The 23,900-nt window shown below is 42.1% G+C and overlaps 1 protein-coding gene across 23 annotated transcripts in view; it reads left to right on the forward strand.

Annotated features, from left to right (window-relative positions):
* The window catches only part of RYR3 (ryanodine receptor 3), a 644,727-nt gene that overhangs the window by 301,569 nt on the left and 319,258 nt on the right, over positions 1–23,900 (forward strand). For all 23 annotated transcript variants that reach the window (XM_053280309.1, XM_053280347.1, XM_053280383.1 and 20 more), the window contains 6 exons: positions 2,873–3,038; positions 8,622–8,708; positions 9,329–9,555; positions 17,912–18,713; positions 20,240–20,440; positions 22,777–22,879. In XM_053280309.1, coding sequence (XP_053136284.1) covers positions 2,873–3,038; positions 8,622–8,708; positions 9,329–9,555; positions 17,912–18,713; positions 20,240–20,440; positions 22,777–22,879 — 1,586 coding nt within the window. The remainder of the gene's footprint in view (positions 1–2,872; positions 3,039–8,621; positions 8,709–9,328; positions 9,556–17,911; positions 18,714–20,239; positions 20,441–22,776; positions 22,880–23,900) is intronic.

Genomic DNA, 23,900 nt, shown 5'->3' on the forward strand with positions numbered 1-23,900 from the left:
AAAATTGGATGCCATGGGATGAAGATTTTACTCTACTACTTGTTTGTCCTTCAAAATAGTCAACTACATGGCTTGCATGGCAAAGTATCACTACTCTGTTTGGGATAGCTTGAAGGATGACCTTAAGGATATGCCAGAAGAGTTTCATGACAAATTCGAGTCAGCCGTCAACAAATCTGTCAACATCACAAGGCAGCACCTAAGTACAGTCAATCACCTGACCGAGTCTTGTGCCATCACAAGTGCAGTGCTCCTTAGAAGACATGCTTGGCTTAGGTCAATTTCCCTTCAGTGTGACATGAAGGATAAGACAGAAAACCTACTGTTTGAGGGAGAGGGTTTCTTCAGCACACAAACGGATGGGGGCCGGGGGAGTTGTTCTAGTAAGAACTACTTTCCTTTCACTGTCTCTACATTTGGACTAAATCTGGTGCAAATCGAGATCAAAAGGTTAGATCTCTTGTGCCTCAAATGTTCATGTGTCTGCCATCTTGGATCAGGGTGAATGCCATCATTACAAATTGCACCACTGAGGTGTCCCAGTGTGTCATTCACTACAGCTGTTCCAAATTTGGTTCAAATCGGATAGACAATCCTCAAGTTAGTGCACTTGTGCCTCAAAAGTGTATGCATCCACCATCTTGGATCGGGGTGGGTGACATAATCACAAACTACACCATTCGGACATACCTATCTGTCCATTCAGCTGTAGCAAATTTGGTTCAAATCGGTCAGACTGTCCACAATTTAGTGCACTTGAGCCTCCAAAGTTTGTGTCCACCATCTTGAATTGGGGTGGATGACATTATCACAATCTTTGCCATTGAAGTGTCCCTATGTATCCCTATCGCTGTAGCAAATTTGGTTCAAATTGGTTAAGTGGTTCACAAGTTAGCTCACTTGCACCTCCAAAGTTTACGTTCTGCCATCTTGAATCGGTGTGGATGACATAATCACAAACTATGCCATTGAGGTGTCCATGTGTGTCAATCACAGCAGCTGTATCCATTTTGGTTCAAATAGGTTAGACAGTCCACAAATTAGCCTGCTTACGCCTCAGATGTTCACGCGGCTTCCATTTTGAATTGAAGTGGATGACATCATCACACACCATGCCATTTGGGCATCCCTATGTATCTCTACAGCTGTAGCAAATTTGGTTCAAATTGGTTAAGCGGTTCACAAGTTAGTCCACTTGCGCCTCAAATGTTTACGTGTCCACCATCTTGGATTGGGGTGGATGACATCATCATAAACCATGCCATTGAGGTGTCCCTAAAACTGTACCCAATTTGGTTCAAATTGGTCCAGGCGTTTCAAAATTGATGGTGGAGGGACACACACACACACACACACACACACACACACACACACACACAATGCCAGGTGATCTTATAAGCCCACTGGAAAGTAGGCTTAAAAGGTCCAGCTACACAGCAAGAACCTTCACTTCGGACCCATCGCAACATCCATACAATCAAGTCCTACCTTAGTAGAAGAGGTTCATTTTTATTACAAAAAGGGGTGAAAGAACCAGTTCTTCTGAAGAAATGGGACAAAGGCTTCTACTTACGATATCCCCAAATTCCCAAATGGGTCAGAGGATTTGTGACAATTGAACCAATATGTGAAAGTGAGGAGATTCTGTATGATAGCCTTACAAGGCATCCTTCCTCTACTAGCAAGGGAGGAATGGTTTGTGACACTAGACTTAAAAGACACCTACTTCCATGTAGGGATAAAGCCCAAACACAGGAAGTTCTTGAGGTTCACTCTGGATTCAACAATTTTCCAGTACACAGTTCTACCCTTCAGACATTCAACAGCACCTTGTGTCTTTACAAAGTGCATAAGTGCAATAAGAGCACACCTGACATCACAGACATTTCCAAAGCAGCTATGTGGTCCTCAGAGCTTCCCTTTGTGAAGCATTATGTTGTGGACATCCATTCAACACTGGAGGCCAACTTTGGTTGGGCGCTTCTTTTTAAAAAAGGTGTTCTAATTCTATCCTAGCACCCACCACTGTTCTGGTGAACTCGCTAATTCACCTATTTTGTGAGGGAACATGGATCACCTCAAAGATAACCTGGTTGTTCACCCGTAACAGGTGAGCTTTCTGATAATCCATGTTCTCTCAACTGCCTGGCTTACCCTGCTGCTAGGGTACTTCCACAGTAATAATGGCTTGCCTGATTTTCATCCAGCCATGGTCTTCGCTCATTGCAGCGGCCGATCAGGAACTGTGGAGAAGGTGCTCTCCCACCAAAAATAAAGTTTGCACCATGTGTGCAATTCGGTGGATCCAAACAACACCTTATGGAGCTATTGAATTCTCCTGTGGTGGTTACTGTGCAGGTACAGAACCCATTTTGTGAATAAGTATGGATCACCAGAAAGATCACCTTACAGGTAAGCAACCTGTTTTTTTCTTGACAGTCCTGGTCAAACCACTGTAGTTAAACCATATTGAACTGGAATAGATATCCAGGATCAAATTGACTAGGTTAAATTCAGTTTAAGCGCAGGGGTTTGACTGGAATTATGTCATGCTCCACAGAAGTGCTTGAGGCATGATGATCTCAGTTAAATCTTTAACTATGCTCACCGTAGTAGTGAGAATGCTATTCAATGGGAATGAGTTTTTAGTATTTTTTCATTAAATGTAGTTTTAATAGTGCTTTTACTGTATATTTTTATATTGCAATACAACCCTATGAGATGGGATGTGTTAAGAAGTCTACATTTTCATTATGTATTTATTTATTTATCTATCAAATTTCTATGCTGCCCCAAACCTCTGTCTTTGGGTCACTTAAGCTGTTATCTTAACCCCTATTTGTTCTGATAATTTCTGGTTGCTTCCTTTCAGTGTTAAACGTAGCAATTGCTACCTGGTTTGGGGAGGAGAAACATCTGTCAATTCACAGAGATCAGGTCGCAGTAATGTTGATTTAGAAATTGGATGCCTTGTTGAATTGGCTACTGGGATGTTGTCATTCACAGCAAATGGAAAAGAACTGGGAACTTTCTACCAGGTATCAATGCTTTTCCAGTAAATTCAAAACCATGCTAGTCACAATAGGGTTCAATTTATCAATTTTGTGCATAAAATCCAAACAGTGTTTGCTGAAATTCTTTTTACCATTTGTTAGACAAAGGCTGTTATCTAGTGAAATTATGATTCTCCCTGTGAGACCGTTTTCTTCTTCAGTCAGGAGTGTCACAGGAAATTTGAATGAAATTAATAATTCTATTTTTAGTGCAGTGTGTGATTGATATAAAATAAGCATACTGTGAAACTATAATTTTGAAGATAAACATTTTTGTATGATCTTTATGACGATAAAGATTTGAACATTAGCTCAACGTTTATCCTGTGTGGTGAAAGAAAGAGGAAATGACATATGGGAAAAAAAAAAGCATAATGACTTAATTCAGTACCTGATCACAATACAAAAGAACAGAATTGTGCTGTTCTGTGGTATTTATTTTAGAAAATTACTTCCATATTTTTAAAGGTGTCAATCTCACCGTTAGCGAATTCCCGTTGTTGCTGATACCATTCCTTTGCATTGCTCCGAGGAACAACAATGTGTATGTATTTACTTAATAGCTCTTCTAGCACTGGCCTCATTCACACATTATACCAGACCATTGTTTGGTATGACTGGGACAGTCGACAAGGAGTGTCAGGCTTGTGCCCCACCTCTTCCCCTTGTGCTTGATCCAGGGTTTTATCTTTGTTTTCTAGGAAATGCAAGACATAGTTTGGCTATTGGACATTGAGGCAAATTACAGTTTGCCACTGTCAAGAACTCCTGGATTACGGCATGTGAGGAATGGGGGCAAGAAGGAAATGCATGAGCCCAAAGCTTCTCGAGGCTTGCTCCCATTGTGCTAAAACATGGTTTGGCATTATATGTGAACACAACCATTGTAAATAAGATTTACATCATGTATGATTCAGTTGTAGGTATTTAAAATGGCTGCAGGAACTGGGCTCCCTGTGTCAGTGGTGGCCCGTGAACGTGCCTCCGGGGTGGTGGCGGCAGGAGGCAGCTTTAAGAGAAAAGTAATTTGGGACTCAACTCCACCACCTCAGCAGCTGAACACTATTCGGAGCCACAACGTGCCACCCAGCAGCCCCTCTGGCGGGGAAGCACCTCCGCCACTCACCTGGCTGTTGGCGGGTGCTTGGCTCCTTGGAAGCCAGGTGAGTGGTGGAGGTGCTTCCCCGCCGTAGGGGTTGCTGGGCACCACATTGTGGCTCTGAATAGCGTTCAGCTGCTGAGGTGGCAGAGGTGAGTAATTACTTTACTCTTAAAGCTGCCCCACTGGAGGCACGTTCACGGGCCACCACTGCCCTTTGTACAATTCATTACTGAATATCATTGAATGTTACCTACTGCAGAAGTCTGTCTGCATTACAGATGAAAGTGAAATGTGCTTGTCTCTCTTCACATAAGAGACAAGATTTGCAAGTGCCCAGATTCCTCTCTAACGTAGATTTAAAATCTGGTCTTGAACTCCTGGCTTACCTTCCTCCCATGCCTGATTTCCCCAAACCCTTCCCTTCCAACAAAATTCTCCTAACCACATTTCGCTCATGTAGCAGTGCCAGTAGTGGCTCTCCTGCCACTAGAAGAGGGAAGGAAGATAATCCAATCTGTTCTGTCCATCCCTCTGCCTTTTTTCTAGAGAATCAGGCAAAGAGGGGCTATGATGGCTGTTGGGGAATGTAGTTTTTTCATTAGTATTGCAGTAGCAATGGTGAGTTTTTCTGAAAATGAAGAGGCAATGGGTTTAAAGAATCTGGCATGTGAGGGAGGGGTTGGAATTTGGATTTTACTCGGAAATAATCCAATAATCCAAGCTACTCTGAAAACATTTTTTAAAAAATAGCTTAGGTTATTGTTTAGGAAGTCCAATGAAAGCCAGGGATAACTTTCTCTACAGGTTGCTCTTGCTCTATGAAGAAGAAAAAAAGCAAGATAAAGCTGCTTAAATTTAAAGGGTTTTTTTTAAAAAGGGTTGGTGGTTTTACTTTTAATCTGTCAACTTCATGCTTATTATTTATAATTTTTCTTTATAAGGTACACTTTGAGTGGGGTAGGAACATTATTAAATATAGCTGAAGGGTTGCATTTTTGTCACTCCAAATTCTTCTTTTTTTGGTCACTCATATTTTGTCACTTTGTTCATGTTAGCAGGAAATATTTCAGCCTGAACATTGGACTAAGACTGTTAACTTAATTGTTGTTTTAACACAGAATTGTTGTTTTCATTTTTTCAGTTATCTAGAGTGGAGAACAGTATTTGTATGCGGAAACTGTATTCACAAAAGTCTAACAACCATATTATGACATGGAGTATTTCATCTTGTTATGTTTTTTCTTTGAGGAATGCAGGAGGGCATTTAAGTATCCCTGTGATTCACCTTCAGTCAGGCTAGATGGCCAACAAAGTCAACTCCTTGGGAGGAGTTACACAGTTTCTCAGACTGGCCCTCCCTTGCATTCAGGAAGTATGGTTGGAGCTTGGCAAAAATATTTTAACTTTTGCTTTCAGATTTAGAAAGATGTTTCTCTCCCCCCCCCCCCTCTTCATTTTCTTTCCTTCTGAATTCTCTCCCCTCCTGACATATCCAGGAAGGGATGGGTCCTTCAAGGGCTAAGAAGGGAGTTTATAACCACAGAGTCTCATTATTTGTTTCGGGAAATCTTTTCCCTATATGGAAGTACATGTCCTTTAAGTCTAGTGTCACAAACCATTCCTCCCTTGCTAGCAGAGGAAGGATGCCTTGTAAGGAAATCATACAGAATTTCCTCACTTTCACATATTGGTTCAATTGTCACAAGTCCTCTGTCCCATTTGGGAATATTGGAAATATCTCAAGTAGAAGCTGTCTCCCATTCCTTCAGAAGAACTGGTTCTATCACCCCTTTTTGTAATAAAGAATGAACTTCTTCTTCTAAGGTTTCATTTTTACCTGCCACTCTTCAGGGGAGGTATATGGTATCATGTGGTATAGGTGTGCTCACTCAGGTCTGGCTCAGAGTCAGGGTATTGTAGGCCTCTGTTCTTTATTGAGGTTTCAGCACAACGTGAGAAAATGGTTCCTGTGGCAAACTTTACTATTTGAACTCTAATAGGAAGCAGGCCCTCTGTTGGCTTTGTACAATTAATCTGGTTCTGTACAGTTAAAGAGATAGATAATTTGCTACATGAGACAATTTTACTGCCCTCTCTTTGCTACCACCTCCTAGCTGAATCTGTGGCAAATATGGAGCAGGAAGTGGTCACATAGAGCATCAGAGCACCAAGGCCCATCTCAGTTCCCTTCACAACCACAGTATTCTCATTCTGACTACAGAGACCCATTGCTGCATTGCCATTCTGCTGTGCTTTCCTACGCTCCTCTTTCAGTGCTTACTGAAAGAGTGGGCAAGGAGAGAACAGAACAAGGGAGCCATCTCTGTTACCAGGTTTGCTCTGAAGTGTGGTAGTAACCATTGCTTGTGACTATACTTTCCTCATAGTGGGGGAAACTGGTCCTAATTGGTGCAAACCATCATACAGCTATGTTGTAACTTTCAAGTACCAGAAAAGCTGATTGCAGTATGGATGCCCTGGAATTTAGAGTAGGCTAAAGTGAAGGAGTCACCTTAAATGGCACAGCAGGGAAATGCTTGACTAACAAGCAGAAGGTTGCTGGTTCAAATCCCCGCTAGTGCTATATCGGGCAGCAGCAACATAGGAAGATGCTGAAAGGCATCATCTCATACTGCGCGGGAGGAGGCAATTTTAAACCCCTCCTGTATTCTACCAAAGAAAACCACAGGGCTCTGTGGGTGCCCAGAGTCGAAATCGACTTGACGGCACATTTTATCTTTACTTTAAAGTGAAAGAACACAGACACATGCCTTGAAAACAAAGAGTTGCTTTGTTTATTTTATTGTTCAATTTTTATACAACCTTTCATAAGGCATCCCAAGATGGTTTGCAAACATTAAAGTACAACAAAACTCCATAAAAGGAGGGCTATAGAGGGCTTTCCTTTTGTCTCTTTTCAACTTTAATTTGGTCTGTCCTGTGTCTCTCTCTGCCTTTGGTCTAATGCAATCTCTTCTGAACAATTTAAGGACAGCGAAAATTATTTCCAGGTACAGAATAAGAAAAAAGGTGATTATAGCACCAAGCAGGTAGCTGACAATGATCTCCCCATAAGGGTTTTATAAACTCTCTGGAAATGGCTTAGGTTGCCCCAATACATATTTACTTTGTCATAGTGCCAAAGAAGAGGATAGAGGTTTAGGGTAAGAGTTCAAGGAGAAAAATAGAGCAAGGACATGTCCATAGCTACCTGTCTTCTGACCAGACCCTTCTCTCCATTTGTATGGATATATTACTATCATCCTAATTCTAAACTCTGTGTGTGTGTGTGTGTGTACACACACGCACACACAACACATACACACACACACACACACAAACATACATACATTTTCATGTCTATTAGTTTTTACTGTTTGTTTGGTCAATGACTGTAAATAAAATTACAATTACTAGCCATGCTTGCATTTTGGATGCTTCAGTGTAATAGCAATAGCAATAGCACTTACATTTATATACCGCTTTATAGCCGGAGCTCTCTAAGCGGTTTACAATGATTTAGCATATTGCCCCCAACATTCTGGGTACTCATTTTACCGACTTCAGAAGGATGGAAGGCTGAGTCAACCTTGAGCCCCTGGTCAGGATCGAACTTGTAACCTTCTGGTTACAGGGCGGCAGTTTTACCACTGCGCCACCAGGGGCTCATGTGTACCTCTCACATATAGCCTTTCAGCCATTTTCACTGCCCTTAGTCTGTTTGGAAAAGAAATGCTGGCTGCATTCCAGACAAAAGGTCATTCCTGCAAGTGCTTTCCAGGTTCATTTGCAAAGAACTGTAACAAGCCAGAGGAAATGCCCCTCTCTGATTGCATTAGAGCACAGGCAGAGAGAGAAACTGGACAGACCCAATTAAAGTTGGAAATAGACAAAAGGAAAAGGAAACAAGCCCTCTTCACTTTGATAAGCTTAAAGTTACATGAACTTTCTACTTCATTTCCTCCCTCGTGTTATCAAAATTAAGGAAGTATATGCCAGAATGCATGATGTGCTCCTCTCCAAATGTCTATTCAGGAGATTGCCAGAGCAATCACTCTTTCATTAAACTTCCTTTGTCTAAAGGAGCATACAGGAAGCCACCCAACATAATCTAATCAATAACCATTATTCATAGCTTATCAGAAGCAGGAACTTCTGAAGTCATCAGGAAATTTCTGAAGGAGACCATCTACCAGTCTCCTCTAGCCTTTATTCAAAGCCTCCGGGTATATTCTTGTCTATAAAACATCTGCTTTGAAGTAAACGGTCTAATTTAACATGGATGATGTGACCTTCAGTCTAAAATAATGCTTCCTGTCGCACTCTGGACTATTTTATAACTACCCTTCTTTAGGATTGTATTTGTGATGCCTTTTTCTATTATTTAATATATGTACCACATTGTTAACGTTGACATAAGGTGACAGGAGATGCTGGATTTTAATTGTAATAATTATGTTTTTCAGGTTGAACCAAACACAAAATTATTTCCAGCAGTTTTTTTACAGCCTACAAGCACAAACCTTATACAGTTTGAACTGGGTAAATTAAAGGTATTCTTTTTAAACAAAAAACACTATTAATAGATGTTATAGATTTTAAAATAAATTCAGGAATGCAAACTATTAATTAGTCAACTGGATATGCATCAATAAAGGGTCTCACTTCTTCCCCACCTTTTCTGGAATTGCTGGTGAAATGACACCAAAGACAAATCAAAAGTTAAAGTCTTTCAGTAAGGTCTCATACAGTTGAAAATGCTGTATTTACCTGAATCTGATCTGACTAGTTCTTTCCCAGATTTTAGAAATCAGGAGGTCATCTTAAATTCAGAGTCCTGTTGCTTTCAAGTAAATGCAGGTATAACCTGTATTTAACTTCTATATTTTAAGGTGGTTGTCTTAAATTCCAAATCTTTGATTTGGGTAAATACAGTATATTGCCATTACAAAATTTTAAAAAATCTATCAAACTGCTATTAGCTACCACCTAACAGGGTAACAGGGCTGGGCTGGGCTAGGCTAGGCCCCAGGAGCCATTTGTCAGGAATATCTTTAATCATGACTTTTTAAAAATTGCCCTTTATTTTAATATGTATACCATAGAATATTGCTAAATTGAGTTTAAATCTTCTGTTTTTACATTTTTCATTTTTTTACTTGGTGTTTTATAGAACACTATGCCTTTGTCAGCAGCAATCTTTAAAAGTGAAGAAAGAAACCCTATTCCTCAATGCCCTCCTCGACTGGATGTTCAAACAATCACACCTGTTGTGTGGAGCAGGATGCCAAATAGGTTCCTGAAAGTAGAGGCTGAGCGGGTCAGTGACCGCCATGGGTGGGTGGTGCAATGTTTGGAACCTTTGCAGATGATGGCTCTCCATATTCCAGAAGAAAGCAGGTACATTTGAAGAATGCTTTAATAGCTTCCTTAAGAGCAGAGTATGTTAGATTTATTTCCTTTGTAGTGTTACACATTTTATGTATTGGTATAGACAAGTTGCATTGGCACCTGCCAGTCCCAGGGCAACATCTGATGACTCTTGACAGCCACATTGCTGAAGCTAAGCAGGTCTAAGTATGGTCAGTGTCTGGATGGCAGTCTATAAATAAGTTGAATATTCCAGAATGCTTTTACTCTGTGTGCAATAAGCAATGGAAATACTTTCCCAAAACCTCCCCAATATTTTCAAGAAGTGCATACTGTACAATGTATTGTAGGGGAGGGGGAATTGTAGCTAGAGGACATAATTCATGAAAAGTAAAAGATATAGGAGTCCTAGCACAAAGCCCTTTTTTTAAAAAAAAGGTAACATTTTCAGTAAAATCAGCATAAGAGACCCTGCTCCCACTACCATACAGTTTCTGAGCAGTTATTTTTGTGACATGCCCACATAATCCTTAGAATAACAAAATGGTTCTACTAAAATTAAACAACTGATCCATCATTACTTCGGTTTATACAAGTTGTAATGTTTGACAGGTTGTGTCTGAATGTGTGTGGGGTTGTACATTCAATTTCTTATGCACATAAGATTTACATTAGTAGTTCCTGATCTAGCAAGTGATAAACATGTTGAAGTATTTCCATAAGTATCTTCTTAGTCAAATTGGAGCTATGTTATAAGTCTTTGCCAGGCTGTTTGAAGATATTTTATCATTTGACTATGTAAACTCTTTGCTGCTGTTACATGAATATTTAAAAAAAAAAACCCATTCTGGATTAATTCCTTATTATTTTAGTGTAGAAAATAATGTAGAGAGATGTGCCACCTAAAATCTTCATGTATTAGTTTAATAGTTGTATGAATTGCTTGTTGCTTTAAGTTACACTGTGAATTATATTGTATCATAAATGGTTATTTTAGTCTTGATTCTTGCAATGTACTGTATTGAGAGCTTAGTGCTGATCTTCTATATTAATATTACAAAAATATTAAACCATGTATCTGGAAGTACAGACTTATGTCAAGGTGTAATCTGAAACCTGGACTGGCAATTCATTTTTTGTATGTAAGCCAATTTTAATAAAACTGGAAGGAGAGTAGTAGAATGAATTTTGTTAAAACATCCTGCTACTCAATATTCCAGTGAAGTCTAAAAATACTGTACATGATGATGATGATAATCCAGTGTTTCAGATCACTAAGATACTTTTCAAAAAGCTGCCATTTAATATATTTGAAAATTATCTATCTATCTATATATATTCCGGTAGACGGTCCATGCGTTGAGGCTTCCAATGCATGATGGGCAGTGTTCTAAAGCAAGTGGATTGGCCGGCAGGCGAAGCTCCACTGGCCAGAGGAAAATGGTTGGCAGGAGGAGGATGGCAAGCGGGCGAACAAAGCCCCGCCGGCCTTTACAGGCGGCCAGCGGGCAGGGGAAGGACTGAGGAGGAGGCCCGCTGGGGTCAGGAAGAGGTGGCAGTGGAAAAGGAATGGGCCTGAAGAGGAGTAAAGAAATGGGGTGCAGATGGAGGAGACTGGGGCAGAAGGTGGGGGGTGGGGAAGGAGACTGGGCAGAAGGTGGGGGTGGCGGAGGAGACTGGGACAGAAGGTGGGGGCAGCGGAAGAGACGGGGGCAGAAGGTGGAGGCAGCGGAGGAGACGGGGGCAGAAGGTGGAGGCAGCGGAGGAGACGGGGGCAGAAGGTGGGGGGGCGAGAGGAGCAAGGAGGAGACTGGGGCAGAAGGTGGAGGGAGAGGAGACTGGGGCAGAAGGTTGAGAACTAACTGGGCCTTAAGAGTGGGGGGGGGAAACTAACTGAGGCAGAAGGTTGGGGGGAGAACAAACTGGGCCTGAAGGTGGGGAGAGTGTACTGCCGCACAGGTGCTCTGTGCGGGGTCAGCTAGTTGAGGAGTTATTTCCTAACCAGATAATATACCTCATTTCTTACAGTATACCATATCCAGAATAGTGAAAGTGAAGACTCTCTTACAAAATGATGCTTTCTTCACTGATTTCTGCCAATTTCCCTCCGATAAACATACCACATCCAAAGCTCTTTAGGAGGGTCTCCTGACCTTCAGGGGATGCAAAAGGCTGCAGTGGGAAGGCGATGTAGGAAAACCTTATAGTGTGAGTGAGCTTCCACTTTCATTATTCTGGATCCAAGTCCCTGACTTGCTTCATTTTTAATGTTTCAAGGTTGTTGTTTTATATTACAAATATTATAAAATCACTGTTTGCATGCTTCTGCATCTGTAGCATGATCTGTTGGACATTTATAAGCCTGGTTTCTGTGCCTGCACAGGCCCTCACAGGTGGAATATCCAAGCTCCTTGTGGAGTTCACACACTGCCCCTCACACTAGGCATGACCGTTCCTATAGATGGAGAGGGAGTTTGTGTGAAGTACTATTGAACTCAGACTGTTTTTGGCTGTTTTTCTGCAAAACTGACTGGTTTGTTGAAGGATTTGGAAGTTTACCTGGATTGAATTGGCCAGTTATGTGGTTTTCTGTGTCTCAATGAACATTAGAAAGACTTTCTTTTAGAAAGAAAGTGTAAAAATTATGGAGGGAAATTACCCTCAACTGATTGGCGTGACTCCTGCTTGCTCTGTTTAGTCAAGGATCATAATACAAGGACCTGCTGAATTTACCCTAAAACCCCCTAAATTTACCCTAAAATACCTTAAAAAACTGAGCACTTCCTCAGGACAGCATTGTACAAGCAAGCACTTCACCCTCTGACTCCTATGCCATGATCTCCACATTCACCGTTGTCAATATTTACCTTGGTGTTGATACCAGCCAATATATTGGTGTTGATTTCAAACTCAAGACTGGCATCGGGAAAACATGTATTCAAATGCCCTGGGGAGGTATCAAAAGACTCTTCCTCCAGGAGTTGCCACAAGAAGCAGCAGCAGCAGAAGAGGTCTTTGGATGAGGATCAACATTCTGATTCGCCAATGCAAAAGCATAGATCTCTTGAGTCAGCCCAGCCTTCGACAATGCCTTAGACATTGAAAACCTTGCTCTGTATACCTTCCCCATCAGGGGTTCAAGTGCTGGTGGCAGGGAGGTTTCCACTGTCAATACCAAAGTGCACATCACCCTCGTTGTTGAGGGAATCGACTATGTTGACTACACCATAGTCTCCATCACTGTCGGTTCCATAGTGATCATCTATGCTGACCATGGTATCAAAGGAGCAAGCCTCAGACCCTGTTCTGATGTCAACTGTGCTGAGATGGCTGTCTTCTTTGTTAGATCCATCAACAAGCCCTATCGCAGGGCCAGCTTTCCCCCTCGATGTCTGTTATCAATGTCAACATGGAGGAGGGAGTCCTTAGAGGGGAAGACCTTAATCAAGTAGCTACCCACTCTTTGCTCTCCCTGCTTGATTCTTCAGAAAGCATACGCTTGGCTTTGACATATAGAGGTTTCCTTAGGCAAGGTCTCGACATGGAGGATGTTATTCCCATTCCAAAAACCTCCTCAATGTATCCGATGAAAGCAGCTTATTTCCCAAGAGGCACTCAACACCTGGATCACACCCCTGCTTAAGGGATGTACTCGGGACATTTGCTTAGTACTCACTGTACTAAGTGACTGTTCCGGTAACTGCAGTTCCTCTGCTTCTCTGCTGTGATCTCATCATCATCGTTCCTGTCATAGGAGACCAATGCGAATCCAAGAATATAACTGCACCATGTCTCCAAGTCTGCCATATGACTATGAAGACTACTGTTTGTGGAAGTCAGAGAAGTAATGAGAGTTGACAGTGGTGTTCAACATCATTTGCAGCATGACATTCTGTCTGTACCACAGAGGTAGAAAGAGGACACTCTGTTTAAAATTCCTGCTGCTGTTACAGGACCTTCTATATTACAGCCTATTCCTTTTTCGGCTGATGTTTCTCAGGCATTCTGTTCCAGCCAAGCCTATGCCAGTAACCGCTGCCAGCTTTAACCATGATCACGGTGTGGTTCGGATGTTTTGGTTCAGCCAGTTTGAGAGGAGCATAGTCTCAGGGGGAGATTATACATCTTCCTCTGATGTGGAGTCTGCAATGACATAACACTCTTCTGATCCATCTCTGGACAAGACTGTCCTAAGTAGACCTTCCATCTCCCCTACTGAGGAGTTAAAGACTATCATGTGCATGTGTCTGAGATGGCTGCAGTTCTAGGTCAGGAGTTACGACAACAAACTTCTGAAGTAAAAGACCCTGTGTACGACTTTATGGCATCATCTCATACTGCATACCTATGCCTTACCTATGCTCCCAATTATTGCAAAGGCTGCACAGTCTGCATGGGAAGCACTCAATACTACAACCCCATCATCTTAAAGGTTGGAAGGTTTGTACCAGGTGCAAGATGAAGAAGTGTCATTTCTATTAAAACATCCAATAGTTATAGACTATGCTACCTCAAGCAAAACTGGCAGTCATTACTTAGCGCCAGTGGACAAGGAAGGCCACAAATCCATAAAGATTGAGAATTATGTGGCCTGCATGGCTAAATTCCATCACTACAGCAGGACATAAAGAACCTGCCAGAGGAATTCCGTCAAAAGTTCAAAAATACTTTGGCTGAGTCCATGAACATTACCCACCAGCATCTTAAGATGGAGTCAGAGTCATGTATACTGACATCTGCAGTTTCTCTGTGAAGGCATGCATGGCTGCACTTGGCTAACCTACAGCCAGATAGGAAATAAAAAATTGAGGACCTTCCCTTTGACTGTAAGGGCTTGTTTAGTGAAGTGTGAGAATAGACTGGGGGCTCCCAGCAGCACCCCTACATGTGATTTGGAAATATAGGCTTGTAGTTTCCATTTTGATGAGTTGAACTTGCAGGATCGCGGGCAAGTCACTTAGCAGGTAGCATGGGAAGGTAACTCCAGGTCAAGCCTTACCTGGGACTGAAAAACGACTATTCCTCATGCTCTCCTCTCTGTTCAAGCACAGATTGGGATGCTGTAGTAGGCATGAGTTAACAAGAAGTTATTCCTCTAAGAGGAGTAGCCAAGAACTCCCCTCTATGTTGGCACCAAACATTAGCCTTCTGGGCTAATCACCTTCCCAAGAAGGAACCGATAAGACTGCAATAGGCTCATCTCTCTAACCCAAGCATTAATGGCTGGCATGAAGTATGGGAAACACACTCATTATGGTAAAGAACTCGGTTATCTTTTCTCCGAAGCTCTTCCTGACACCAGATAACCTCTGAGTCCGCCTAGTCAACATTTTTACATTCTGGTTATCTAAACCTTTTCACTTCATTGAGGCGATTCACACAATTGCTGTGAAGCACCTCAATGTGGTATGTGTGGAGAGTGGGGTTAGCCTGCTCTCCCCACAGATGAGCAGCCACTCATAACTGAGTGGCCAGATTGGCCGCCCACACAGCTGCCAAATCCGTCACAGAGCTGGTGGAGGCTGCTGGGATCGGGGCCGCTCAGCCCCTGAAAGTTCCAGGATGCCCCGCGCAAGTGGGACACCTCCAAGCCTAGGAGGCTGCTTTCAGCCTCCCGGTCAAGGGTCTATTCATGTGCTGCCGTGCGCCACGGTGACACACGAGCAACCAAATGAGGTTAACGGAGCACTCACTCCGTTAACCTCATTTAAGGGGAGGGGGAATTAGGTGGGCTAGCCACTTTGGGAGCACCCGGATTGCCTGCGAACCCGGTGGTTCCTACAATCCCTGGAAAGAGGGCTAAGCTCCCTTAGCCCGCTTTCCAGTGTTCATGGGAATAGCCTCATTGTGTTCTAGAGCACACCCACCTAGAACTGAACAGCACAAAATGTATTCTTTTGTCCATCAAGGATGTCACCCTTCTCAGCAGAAAGTTGTGGTCAGCATTTGACCGCAGGGCAGGATTCTGCCTACATTTATTACAGAGACCATCAAACAACAACAAGTATCTATATACTGCTTTTTAACAAAAGTGTCTAAAGTGGTTTACATAGAAAAATAATAAATAAATAAGATGGATTCCTGTCCCCAAAGGACTCACAATCTAAAAAGAAACATAAGATAGACACCAGCAACAGTCCCTCATAGGATGGGGGGCCCATTGCGGGACCCCTTGCAGGACATGTAAAACACAGGGAATATGGACAACTCAACACAGAAAGTTTCACATACATTTTCTGGAACTGTTAGCTGTGTTCCAGGCATTAAAATCCTTCCTACTTTGCTTCAGGAAAAGATAGTTCAGATAGAACTAGACAATACCACTGCCATTGACTATATAAACTGACAAGGGTGTATAATCTCCTATTCCCTTTGCACAAGTGTCCAGTTGTGGAACTGGTGCATTGCTTATCAAGTTTACCCAATTGCACTGCACATAGAAGGGGAAGAGAAACCTCTGGTGGACAATTTAAGCAGGACAACAATGGGTTTACAACACCACAAATGGGAGATTCATCCAAAATACTTAATAAAGATATTCAACTCCTGGGGCCATCCATCACTGGATCTGTTTTGTAACAGAACAAAATATGAAATGCCCCAGATATTGCTCCAGAGCAGGTCTGGGAAAGAACTCCAGCAGGGATGCATTCCAGCAGAGTAGGAGGAACAGACTACTTTACATGTTTCACCCTTTACTGGGCAAAGTAGTGGCCTGAATTCCAAGAGAATGTGTCTGACCCCATGGTGCCTGCGCCAAGCATTGTTTCCACTTCTATTCATACAATCAATACATGGATACTGATGCCTAGCTCAGTGTCTGGATCTACAGTCCCAAGACAGGGGTCAATTTCTACATGCCAATCTGAAGCTTGGAAGGTCGGGTTCTAGATAGAATATTCTTAAATGAGAGAAAGGTCTCCACTAGGTGTATTATGCTCACAAGTAGAGGAGGTTTAAATTGTATGCATGTGTACAGAGTTTTCGTCCTGATGAAGCATCTATGAGACAAATACTATTATATTTAACAACCCTGAAATGCAGTAGCTTGGCCAGTGTTTCCCTGAAGGTCCACTCAGATGAAATATCCTCAAAACATAAGGGATGGGATGGTAGAACTGCATTTTCTTATCTGCATTGCAAAAGATTCCTGAAAGGATTAAATAATCTGTATCCCCCAGTTAGACAACTGATTGAACATTTCATTTCATTGTTTCTTGTGTCTCTGACCAAGCCATCTTTTGAAACTATGGCAACTGTTTCCTTGAAATTAATTATGTTAAAGACTGCTTTTTAAGTGGCCATAACCACAGCCAAGAGAATTAGTGAGTTAACGGTCCTGATTAACCTTATACTAGATTTTATCCTGTCCAAATGCTCATCGGATGGATCCCTTATCCATCCTAAAGTGGTATAAGATTTTCACCTGAATCAGGATATAGTACTGCCCACTTTTTTTCAGAAACCCTACTACACCTTTAGAGACATCTTTACATGCATTGGATGTCCAGAGGTCACTGTTATCTTACTTAGATAGAACTCAGGCCTTTCGTAAGAGTAATCAACTTTTTGTAGCCTATAAGGGCAGATCCAAGGGCAAGCCTATATCAAGGTAACACCTGTCCCGTTGATCGGTGGAATTAATTTCTTTAGCATACAAAGTTTAGAAGGTGGACCCACCATGCACAATTGGAGCACACTCTACAAGAGCTTAAGCTGCATCTGCAGCACATGACTCAGGTATCCTAATGGAAGTCATTTGTAAAGTGACTGCATGGTCATCAGAGCTGCCTTTGTAAAACACGATGTAATTGACCTTTGTTCTGCAGCAGAGGCTAACCTTGGGAGAGGTGTCTTGAAGAGGGTCTTGCTGCCTCTGCCTGGGTAAGCTCACTAAACACCCAGACTTATGAATGCCCAATGGATCACGCTACAGATAAACAGGTTGCTCACCTGTAATGGTCTGTTAGAGATCCATTAACATTAATAAGACCTGCCCTTCCTACCCACAGTAGTAAATGCATAGAAGAATATTAATAAGTGCTCTCTCAAAGACTCTGTTGGATGATCGTCAGATGATGGTGGTCATCCAGGAACTGAAGGAATGGTGCTCTAACCACCAAAATAAACAGTCATGCCAAGCATGAGGGGCAGTGTGTGAGTGTCATGAGGAGCTTGGATATTCCACCTGCGAGATCCTGCGCAGGTGCAGAACCCAGGCTTATGAATGTCAACAGATCACTTTCAGATCAAAAACTGCAGGTGAGCAACCTGTTTTTATACAACTCATCCTTCTGCCCTCCTAACAAAGTATCCAATAAAATGTACTTTATTCAGGAAATGAAACTTATGGCAATTCTGTGTTGATTTTTTTTTCTCATTTCAGATGTATTGATATTTTGGAGCTATGTGAACAAGAGGATTTGATGAAGTTCCACTATCATACTTTAAAACTGTATAGTTCTGTTTGTGCACTGGGTAATAACAGAGTAGCATATGCACTTTGTAGCCATGTAGATCTTTCTCAGTTATTTTATACAATAGATAATCAATATTTGCCTGGACTCTTACGTTCTGGATTCTATGACTTGCTTATCAGCATTCATTTAGAATACTCCAAGGAAGCTAAGCTCATGATGAACAATGAATTTATTATTCCAATTACAGATGAAACCAGAAAAATAAAATTATTTCCAGATGAATTAAAGAGACATGGTTTGCCTGGAGTAGGACTTAGTACATGCTTGAAGCCAGATTTTAAGTTCTCTACTCCTTGTTTCATTTTGTCTCATGAAGATCATCAGAAACCTAGTCCAGAAATACCACTTGAGATACTTAAGTCCAAGGCTATTAGCATGCTGACAGAAGCAGTCTACTGCAGTGGAACTCATATACGAGACCCTGTTGGAGGGAAAGTTGAGTTCCAATTTGTTCCAGTTCTTAAACTTATAGGAACTTTACTCATCATGGGAGTTTTTGATGACCATGATGTTAAACAAATTTTGCTCCTCATTGATCCATGTGTGTTTGGTGAGCTCAAGGAAGAAGCAATGGATAAAGCTGAGAAGGAAGATGTTACACAGATAGAAGAAAAAGCTGTAGAGGCTGGTGAAAAGCCAATCAAGGAAACTAAGACTCCAATAAAAGGCTTGCTGCAAACAAGATTGCCTGAATCTGTTAAACTCCAGGTGACAACTTTAAAGTAAATGCATAAGTGATGATATTAGAAATAAACAACTATAAAGTGTTCCCAGTAATTTGAGAAGGAGCCTAACCAATAGGAATCTTGAACAGCTTTTGTCTTCATTCTGGTATTGGCCTTAATGTGTGACCAGGGTCAAATCATTTTATTATTCTACTAGTATTTGTAAGCCCGTTTTAATAATGGGCTCTAGTGGGGGGGGGGGGTGCTGCTTTTGGCCTCACCTTTGGCTGCCAGCGGGACCAGTCCTCTCGGCCGCCGCCAGCGGGGCCAGTCTTCTTGGCGGCCGCCGCCGACAGCGGGGCCAAGCTTCTCGGCTGCCGCCAGCGGGGCCAGTCTTCTCGGCGGCCGCCGCTGCCAGCGGGGCCAGTCCTCTCAGCCACCGCCAGCGGGGCCAGTCTTGGCGCGGCGGTGGCCGCCGCCAGCGGGGCCAGTCCTTCCTGCCACCGCCCCCTTTCCCTGCTCAGATACAACATGGCCGCCCGTGTCTGGGCGGCCGTATCTTTTTCAGCAGTTCTGCGCATGCGCTCCGTGCATGCTCAGAACTGCCCAAAAAGACACGGGCAGCACGGCCGCACTGCTCCGCACATGCTCAGAACTGCCCAAAAAGACACGGGCAGCACGGCCGCACACCTAACCATTTTATGGTATAGGATGCTACTGTTGCACAAAAGGTAAAATTCACAATACAGTGCCATATGCCCTCTTTATAAGAAAGGTGAACATCTTAAACTGCAGTGAGGATGCAGAACTTTCTATCAAAATGTAGAAAGGAGTTTTATTCATTTTACATATATAACGGCTGACATCCAAATTAACTAAGCACATATACAATGAACACATATCATGTTCTACAAGGGAGGGCAATTGTCATCAATCACCCTTTCCCTCTGTAGCAGACTGAGTCCAGAAAATATGTCCCTAAGGGCTGTACAATTCCCAGGTACACATTTTTGGGAATCACAGATAGGTACAGAGGGAAGGGGAGATCAGTGAAAATCTCCCCTCCCCTGTAGTGCTATGTGTGTGCATTATTCTAGATATCAACCAATGATGTTTCCCCTTCTGCTTTCATTATCACATAGAATAATTAGCAAATAAGATACATTGGGTTGGATTCAAACAATGGAAAGAAATAGCCACTAGCTTGGGTTCTGCAACTGCTCATGCCAAAGCTTGCACAAAGTTTTACATGGTGCTTAATAAATGTTCTGTAGCAGTTCTCATGCTTCCATAAGAAGTTGCATAAACTCTTGCAAAAGCAGAAGAATTTAGTTGCACTTTTATTTTGCAATAGTAGTACAAAGAATACAACTATCCTTTCTTCAGTGGCATACTCCTTCAGCATATAGGAGGTCTCCTTTCAATCCAATCTATTATTCTTTTAATTGTCAATAAAATTAAATTCCCTCAGGAAATAATGTATAAATGTACTGTAGTTCTTGTACTTATGTCTGCATTGTGTAAGTTCATAATTTAACTCTATAATACATTTCTTTTATTTCATGCCAGATGTGTGAGCTACTGAATTATTTCTGTGACTGTGAGCTCAAACACAGAGTGGAAGCCATTGTATCTTTTGCAGATACTTATGTCTCAAAGTTGCAGTATAATCAGAAATACAGATATAATGAACTCATGCAAGCCTTGAATATGTCTGCTGCTTTGACTGCCAGGAAGACAAAAGAATTTCGCTCTCCTCCACAAGAGCAAGTAAATGCAGTTCTTCCTTCCTTCCTTCCTTCCTTCCTTCCTTTCTTTCTCTCTCTCTCTTTATTTCCTTCTTTCTGTTGTAAATTACTACATGGAGCGAAATGGAGTGGTGCGGGCAAATCTCCCCAGCCTTTTCTTCTCTAGGAAGCACTCTGTGTCATTTGAAAATATATCACCTGAAACATATTTTCAGGTGATATCGAGAGCTTCTGGGTGAAGCGGAAGTCGTTGAAATTCCACCCCTGCACACATCAGCACTGCTGCAATGTTAATCTGGAACTCTTCAGAAGCACTGGTGCTACACAGGTACCTTTCCCATTGCACCAGTGCTTCATTAGTCAGGATGTCAGCCAGTGTCCATAAAAAAAGCTTTTTCTTAACTAATGGGATGGAAAAGATACACTGCATCATGTAACGTGAAGTTTGTTAGGGTTCATATAGATAGCAGCTCTGGCAAAATTTAAATTCCTCGATAGCATTGTTAGCACTTGCATGGATTTAGCCATTCCAGGTGACTTTGTCTTAAAAAGGGAGTGATTGTTCCCTCCATCAATTGATAATCAGGATATATTTGCCACAGTGAATTTCCAAAATCTTCTTGTCCCTCCTCAGATTGCTTTAAAAGGACGTGAAAGGGAGGCTTCCTTGGCAATCTAGGGAGCTGCCTGGCTTAATTTTTTGGATCTTTTATTGATCCTAAAGGAACCCCTAACCCCAAAGTTACTGGATTAACAATATTATTATTATTTTTAATATAGTATAAGTATCTAAAGAACTAATAGGCACTAGTAGGTTTATCTTCCCGCAAGGGGATAGTTCCACATTGTATGGACCAGGTTATCCATTCCAATACTTAAGCAAAATTCAGCAGAGGAGTTAGAGTGTATTAGTTTACTGACATTTATTTATTTATAGCCTGCAGCTGCCATGGATCACCAGCCCCTCAATTTGGTCCTCAGAGTCCTCTCCTCCTAACATGACTCACCCAAAGATGTTGCCTCTCCATGAATCACAGCACTGTACAATATATACACACATAATCTTTTAAAAATAATATAATAGAAACAACCTGCAAACTGAATTGCACTGAGTACAATGAAGATGCCAGGCAAGTGCATATGGGTAAATGGGCACGGGCAATCTGCTTGGCCAAACTTTATTAAATAACAAAATTGAAAAATAACAGCAGCGTAGGCATCAGAGAAGAGAAATCGACAGCCAGAAGGCAAATGAATAAATCCCCAGCTTACAGCTCAGTGGACTTCTGAGGAGAGAGTACCCATCAGTCAAAGCTAGGACTGGGGCAAAGGCACCGCACCATCTGCTGTTTGCCCCAACTCCAGTTGTTTGACTGAAGGTGGAGAAAATTTGGCCAGCTTTTGATTCAGATCTAATTGGGGAAGAATTACCCACCATAAGAATCTGCTGAATGGGGCAGGTTTTGTTACGTCTAAAACAGCATAACTGATCTGCTTTCCAGTTCCCACCACAGACAGGTGTTACTAAAAGCATGTGCCTGTCCCACCATGAGGACACCTAGCCAACAGAATGGCAAAATCTGCCCTCAGACCTGACATATAAGCCTTCCCATTGGCATGGGAGAGGTGGATTCCATCAGGAAAATAATTCCTGGCAAATGATGTGGACTCTTGGCTGCTTAGTAAACATGCCACCCTCCAGGACATAATCCCACCCTGTTAGCAGCCTCTGTATCCCTGGCTGCCACCCAACTGATGCGAGGCAATATTTCAACAAAACAGTGCGCCTTTGGGAACAAAACTGTTAGCCTGTTCAGGTCCCTTGCTAACACAAGATTAGCACAAGACTTGTAATGGTTGCCAGGAGGTTCTCCCCCATGTGGATGAACCTAATGTCTAATTCAGGCTTCACTGTTGTTGGCTCCTTGATACAAGGGATGATGTCACTCCACTGCATCCCTTGGCTGCACTCCCCAGGAAGTTCTGCCATGGAATGAAGTCCCAAATGTGGGTCTCTGAAGTGCTGAAAAGCCCAGTAGGGGGAGGTTTAAGAAGTTATCTGGATGACAAAAATAACCATTGTGAAAAGGGTTAAGCATCTTCAATTTCTCCAGTCTAAATTTCTCCCTCCCTAAGCTGAGTTCCTTTACAAAATGTGCTTTGCGAAGCCTTCTTATATATTTCCGTGTAATGTGCCATTTCTTCTCAGGCCGAGATCTCAACTGAATTTTCCTTCGGAGCATTTTCCTGTTGTCAAAATCAGTAGGATTGCTCAAGTTTAAATACTTTGCCTTATGTGACTATTGTGTATCAAATGTAACTGCTTGTCAAAGATTATTCTTTAATTTATCATTTCAGATTAATATGTTGTTAAATTTTCAACTGGGAGAGGATTGTCCTTGTCCTGAAGAGATTCGGGAAGAACTATATGAATTTCATGATGATCTCTTAATCCACTGTGGTACGTGACTTCTGCCTGCCTTCGGGGTGGGGGTGGGGGTGTTGTTTCTGGGACTTAGTTTGTGAAAGCATTTACAATCAAGCAATAGATCTCAAAGTGCTAGTTTCTGAAAGCATCTCTCCCAAAGGAAACACAGAAATGGAGTACAGTGTTTTATTTCTCCTATGTAAATGAATGACTGCCATGTGGGGGGAAATATTATGATGCATTTCTGGTAACTTTTGTGATGGGAGCAACAATTCTCTTGCATCCTTGACACTGGGTAGCCCTGCCTGTTCTAAGAGGAACCTCATGGGGATACAGAGTGCACAGAAATCCATTGTGCCATCACCCAGAGGTTCTTGCAATAATGTAATATGTAAGCCTCTTTCTGTTCACAGTTTCAAGTACTTGAAGCAAAATTTTAAAAAATTCCATGACTATATAAGCATCCAAAAGTATAAACATCCATGCCATAACTAGGGAAATGGTTGAAGCCCTGAACCAGTATCTGATGGAGAGCAATGGACTGGATGTGAGCAAACAAGCTAAAATTAAACCTGGACAAGACTGAGGTGCTTTTAGTCAGTAGTAAAGCTACCCTGGGTTTATGTAAAGTGCTGCTCTGGACTCGGAGAGCACTGCCTTTTAAGGACCTGGTCTTTACTGCCAAGATAGTGGCTGTGACAAGGAGTGCATATGTCCAACTCTGGCTGAGAACAGCTGCGGCCCTTTCCCGGAAATGGTAGATCTGACCAATACTATCACCAATACCTTGTTTACATCAAGCCAGGACTGTTGTAATGTGCTCTACATGGGATTTCCCTTGAAAAGTGTTCAGAAAATTCAGCTAGTCTAAAATGTGGCAGCTAAACTATTGTATAGATCTCCATATAGCTACTGGGTGACCCCTTTGCTCTGCCATCTTTATTGGCCTCCAATTTGTTTTTGGGCACAGTTCAATGTGCTGGTAATCACTTTCAGAGCCTTAAATGGCTGGGTGCCTGCACATTTTAACAACTGACTTCTCCTGTATAAAACT

The sequence above is a fragment of the Hemicordylus capensis genome, chromosome 1 (genome assembly GCF_027244095.1).
Source record: "Hemicordylus capensis ecotype Gifberg chromosome 1, rHemCap1.1.pri, whole genome shotgun sequence".
Lineage (NCBI taxonomy): Eukaryota > Metazoa > Chordata > Lepidosauria > Squamata > Cordylidae > Hemicordylus > Hemicordylus capensis.